The sequence below is a fragment of the Myotis davidii genome, unplaced genomic scaffold (genome assembly GCF_000327345.1).
Source record: "Myotis davidii unplaced genomic scaffold, ASM32734v1 scaffold61, whole genome shotgun sequence".
NCBI lineage: Eukaryota > Metazoa > Chordata > Mammalia > Chiroptera > Vespertilionidae > Myotis > Myotis davidii.
In genome coordinates, this window is record NW_006291729.1 from 1,962,703 (window position 1) to 1,966,872 (window position 4,170).

General features: G+C 58.2%; 1 protein-coding gene across 5 annotated transcripts in view; it reads left to right on the plus strand.

Moving 5' to 3' along the window:
• LPIN1 (lipin 1) overlaps positions 1 to 4,170 on the plus strand; it is a 67,111-nt gene that overhangs the window by 8,093 nt on the left and 54,848 nt on the right. For all 5 annotated transcript variants that reach the window (XM_015564934.1, XM_015564930.1, XM_015564928.1 and 2 more), the window contains exon 2: positions 3,088 to 3,144. In XM_015564934.1, coding sequence (XP_015420420.1) covers positions 3,088 to 3,144 — 57 coding nt within the window. The remainder of the gene's footprint in view (positions 1 to 3,087; positions 3,145 to 4,170) is intronic.

The following is a 4,170-nucleotide window of genomic DNA, read 5'->3' on the forward strand; positions in this document are numbered from 1 at the left end:
CCTCCCCCCTCCCCTCCCCTTCCCCAGGTGCGTGCTGCCCTCATGCTGCTCGGTGTGTGCCCAGGAGGAGCCCACAGGATGCTACTCATTTCAGTTGCTCTTCCCAGGAGGTTTTTCTGTGAAAAAAAGAAAAGAAAGGGCAATGCTTAGCTCAGTTTCCACTTGAATTTTACTGTCACTGTTACAGAGGCCATAGACTCGCTCCCCTTTCTTGAGCCCCGCGATGGAGAGATGGAAAGATTTCATGCTCGCCCCTGAGGTCTCGGGCTCACATTGCCGCCTGAGAGATGGACGGGACTGAGACCAGCTAGAGTGGAAGCGCGATTTCATTTTGGGTCGGGGCCAGCCTTCCTCCTGTCCTGCAAATCACCCTCCAGGGCTTTCTGGGTACTTCTGCCCAGCTGTGGGCAGGCCGCTGTGACAGATACACACGGCAGGTGGAGCTAGAGAGTCAGGGGTAGAAAAGGCAGAGAGCTCGTTTGTGGGGGGTGGGGGTGGTTAGGAAGGTCAGGGGGGCGGTTGTCTTTGGAAAGGGTTCTGCATCAGGATCCCTGAGCACCTTTTTCTTTTTTAAAAAATTCTGTGGATTCCCAGATCCTGTCCCTACGGAATCAAACTTCTGGCCCTGAGTCATGGGCATGGTTCGCCAGTGGAACTCTGTGGTGCAGCCGTGGGAGACGCTGATGGGGGGCTTCTAGGATGATCTGAAGGTGACCCCGGCGTTCCCCGGAGCGATGGGCCTGCAGCCTGAGCAGGTCTGAGCCTGGAGTCCTGAGCTAGTCTGCGTGTGGTCCTTGCCGAGCAGCAGCGCCAGCACTGCCTGGGAGCCAATCAGGGATGCCGGTGCTCAGGCCCCACCAGAACCTGCGTTGCTAACTGGCGCACCCCCCCGCCCCCCCCTGCTCCCCCGGGCCCTGTGTGCTCCCCAGGCCCGCCTTCTGGCTGCCTCTGGGAAGAACTGCACGTTCCAGAAGACTAGCCCAGCTCCTGCGTTTGCAGCAGCCCTGAGTCCATGGGCTGCAGCCGCGCTCCTGGGTGCCCGGGGCCCGGGGCAGGGACAGGAAGGCGCCCCCTCGGCCACACTGGGCTAACAGGGTGGGCGCTGGCCCCTGCCTCCCCTGCTTTGGCCTGAAAGCCGGCTGTCCTGTCACAACTCGGGAATTCGGCTGCCTCCCCAGCTCAAGTATGCTCAGAGCTTGCCGATTCCCTGGCTCCTTCCTCACCGGCCATTGGCCGTGGCTCTGCCTGGCCAGGACGGGAGAGGCAGCACTGATGGAGGGCGGGCGGGGGAGAGCTGGGTCGGCCGCCTTTGAGGCTGAACACCTGCCTCACATCTAATCAGTCAGCCTTGCTGGCCTGGGAGCACCAAGCCCCGTGTCCTGCCCCGCCTCCCCTCTCACTCCGCCCCTCCCATCAGGCTGGGAGCAACCCCCACCCCCCCACCCCAGGTCCCTGCAGCAATGGTGGTGGTGGTGGCGGTGGCGTGGCGGCGGTGAGGTAAGGACAGAGAGGACAGGCCCGACCTGTCACGCCTTCCTCAGCGCTGGCTGTTGGCTGGTTTCCCAGCTGGATCCCAGCGTTGTTTGTGGCCCCGCCTGGGACTGTGAGCGGGCCAGGCAGTGTCCCTGGTTCAGGGCTGACTGTGTTGTCCTTTTCTCTCAAGCAAGAGACAACCTTTCCCTCCAGTGCCTCCCCCGCCCCCCTCCCCCCAGCCAGGTGCCGATTCCCCAGGGGAGCGGGGCCTGTGGTCTCCGCTGGCCACGGGATGAGCCTGGAGGAAGGGGCACACCGTGTCCTGCAGAGTCCGGGTTCCTGGGCCACCTCCCCTCCAGCCTGCCTGGGCTCTGCCACCTGGCCCGGGCCCAGCTTCCCGGCTGCTGTCTCAGGAGAGCAGCTTTCGTAGAAGGAACTGGATGTTCCGAGGCCAAAGGGCTCTCGCTGGGTTCTTTATATAAAAGTCCTCCCTGGCTGGGGCCGCTGTGACTGGCTCCCGGGCCACCCGCCTCTTCTGAGAAACGCAAGCACAAGCCACATGGCCCTGACGTCCTCAGAGGCAGCGGTTCTCCGTGCTCCGGGCTGGTGAGACCGCCTCCTGTGAGCTCCTGGGTCAGGGCCTGGCTTTTACATTGCCCAAAGCTGGGCCTGCCGTCTGGGGAGCTGCGGGGGAGGCTGAAAAGGGGCTGGCCAGCTGGCAGAGGGGGCCGTGCCATTCAGAGAGGAAGGCGCGTGCGTGCCTGCTGTGTGGCCTTGGGAAAAGACTCAGGCCTTCTGAGATTCAGCTTCCCCAGTAAAAAGCAGATGGCAATGCCCACAACGTTCAGAGGAGAAGGACAGGAGCTGATTATGTACCTGGCACATAGTAGGTGTGTTACTACTCCACACTGAGGAGGATGCGCCTCGGCCTACAGGGTGAAATCCCTCTAAGTGCAGCTCCTAATGGCCACCACGCATCAGGGGCGACTGGGGGGCTGGGCGCGTGGTGCCCAAGGCTCATTGTCACCTGCAGTCAAGGATTCAGTGTCCCCGGGAGTCTGCCCAAGTGCAGAAGCACAGCCCTGCCTCCGGAGCCAGACCAGCCTCGGTCAAGTGCACAATGCCCGGGGCATTGTGGGTAGGCTGAGTCTCAAGGCTGCCCGGAATCCTGGCATGCATGGCTCTCACGGCCTCTGCCATCCTGCCCTCTGTCCCATTGTGCGCGCTCTCTGTCCTGGCCGGCTGCCACCCCTTCAGGCCCTGCTCATGGGCTGTGGCAGGAACCTCAGTGCCTCCTCCCTGCCCCTCTGCAGGCAAATCAGACAGAGGAGAGCGAAGGCCTTGGGGTTGGACAGGCCTGGTCGGGTCTCGGCTTGGTCACTCCCACAGCCGTGGATTCTGTGGAAGTGGCCAATCAATGATTCTCTGTCTTGTCAATGTTTCTTTCTCTCTATCCCTCTCCCTCCCTCACTCCCTAAAATCAATAAAAGGATATATACATACATATTTATTTAAAAGTGGCATTTGGGTATTTACAAGGCTGTGTGCGACCATTACTGCTATCGAATTCCAGAACGTTTCCATTCATTCATTGCTCATGTCTCTGGTTTTCAGATTCCCATGATGCGAGACCCTGGCTGGATTCGGAGTGTGTGGTCTTCAAACATTAACGTAAGTGAAGCTGCTGTGAATGTCCTAATGATATCGTTACATTTCAAGAGGAGAGAAAAGACTCTTAGACAAACTGTGGGTTCTGGTCATGGGCAGGTGCAGGCCAAGCCGGGACCCGGCCCTGCAGCTCCGGCTGCCGAGTTGGTCTGTAGCGCTTTTCTCAGGGTGTGGTCAGTCCCAGAGGGAGCCGGGGACGTTCCGGTCTGTTCCTGATCTCTCCCTTCGATCCGTCCTCCCCCAGGCCTGGTGCGATGTTGCTGCCTCTCCGACTAAAGTGCATTCGGTGGCTCCCTCAGACCAACAGGAGGGGCTCGTATCAGTACCCATGACATTGTTGCCTCGTCATGTACCATGAGGCCTCCTCTCCCCCTCAGCCTCCTCTCCCCCTCGTCCAAAGAGCTCCTCTCTCTCCTCCCCTCTCCCTCTCTCTCCTGGATTCGAATCTCAGGCCCTTCAATCCTCGGGCCGATGCTCTATCAATTGAGCCAAACCTCCTCTCTTTATTTTTTTAGGGCCTAAAGCAGAGGGTTTTCAATCACTTTCTTTTTTCTGGTAGAGTCAACTAAGACCACTTGTTGAGGTTAAAGCACTCACGTTTGCCTCTTGTTGATCCCTGAGAGAGAAAGAATTCGACAGGGCCCCTGTAGTTACATTGTGAAATCCCTACATGAGGAGAGAGAAAAGAATATGTCATTTTTTCTCATGTCTCTAATATTCAAAAATATTCCCCCAAGAAACTTGGGGAGTAGAGACAGGGAATGAGGTGATGTGTGCCTAGCTGCTGAGAAGCCTTCCCAAACTCTGAAAGAATAACAGGAGAACTCCCTGTGGACTAAAAGGCACCTCTGGCCCGCCTCGAAGAATGTCTTGGCTTCATAGTCCTTTTCCAGGGTGCCTCACTTAGTGAAGAAGTTGCACCATGTGTATGTTTTCCATCCCATTCCTCTGACCTCATCCTCTTAGATTTCTTCTCCGCAAAGCCAATTGAACAGTTGTATCTCAGACTCAGGCTCAAAAACTTCTCTT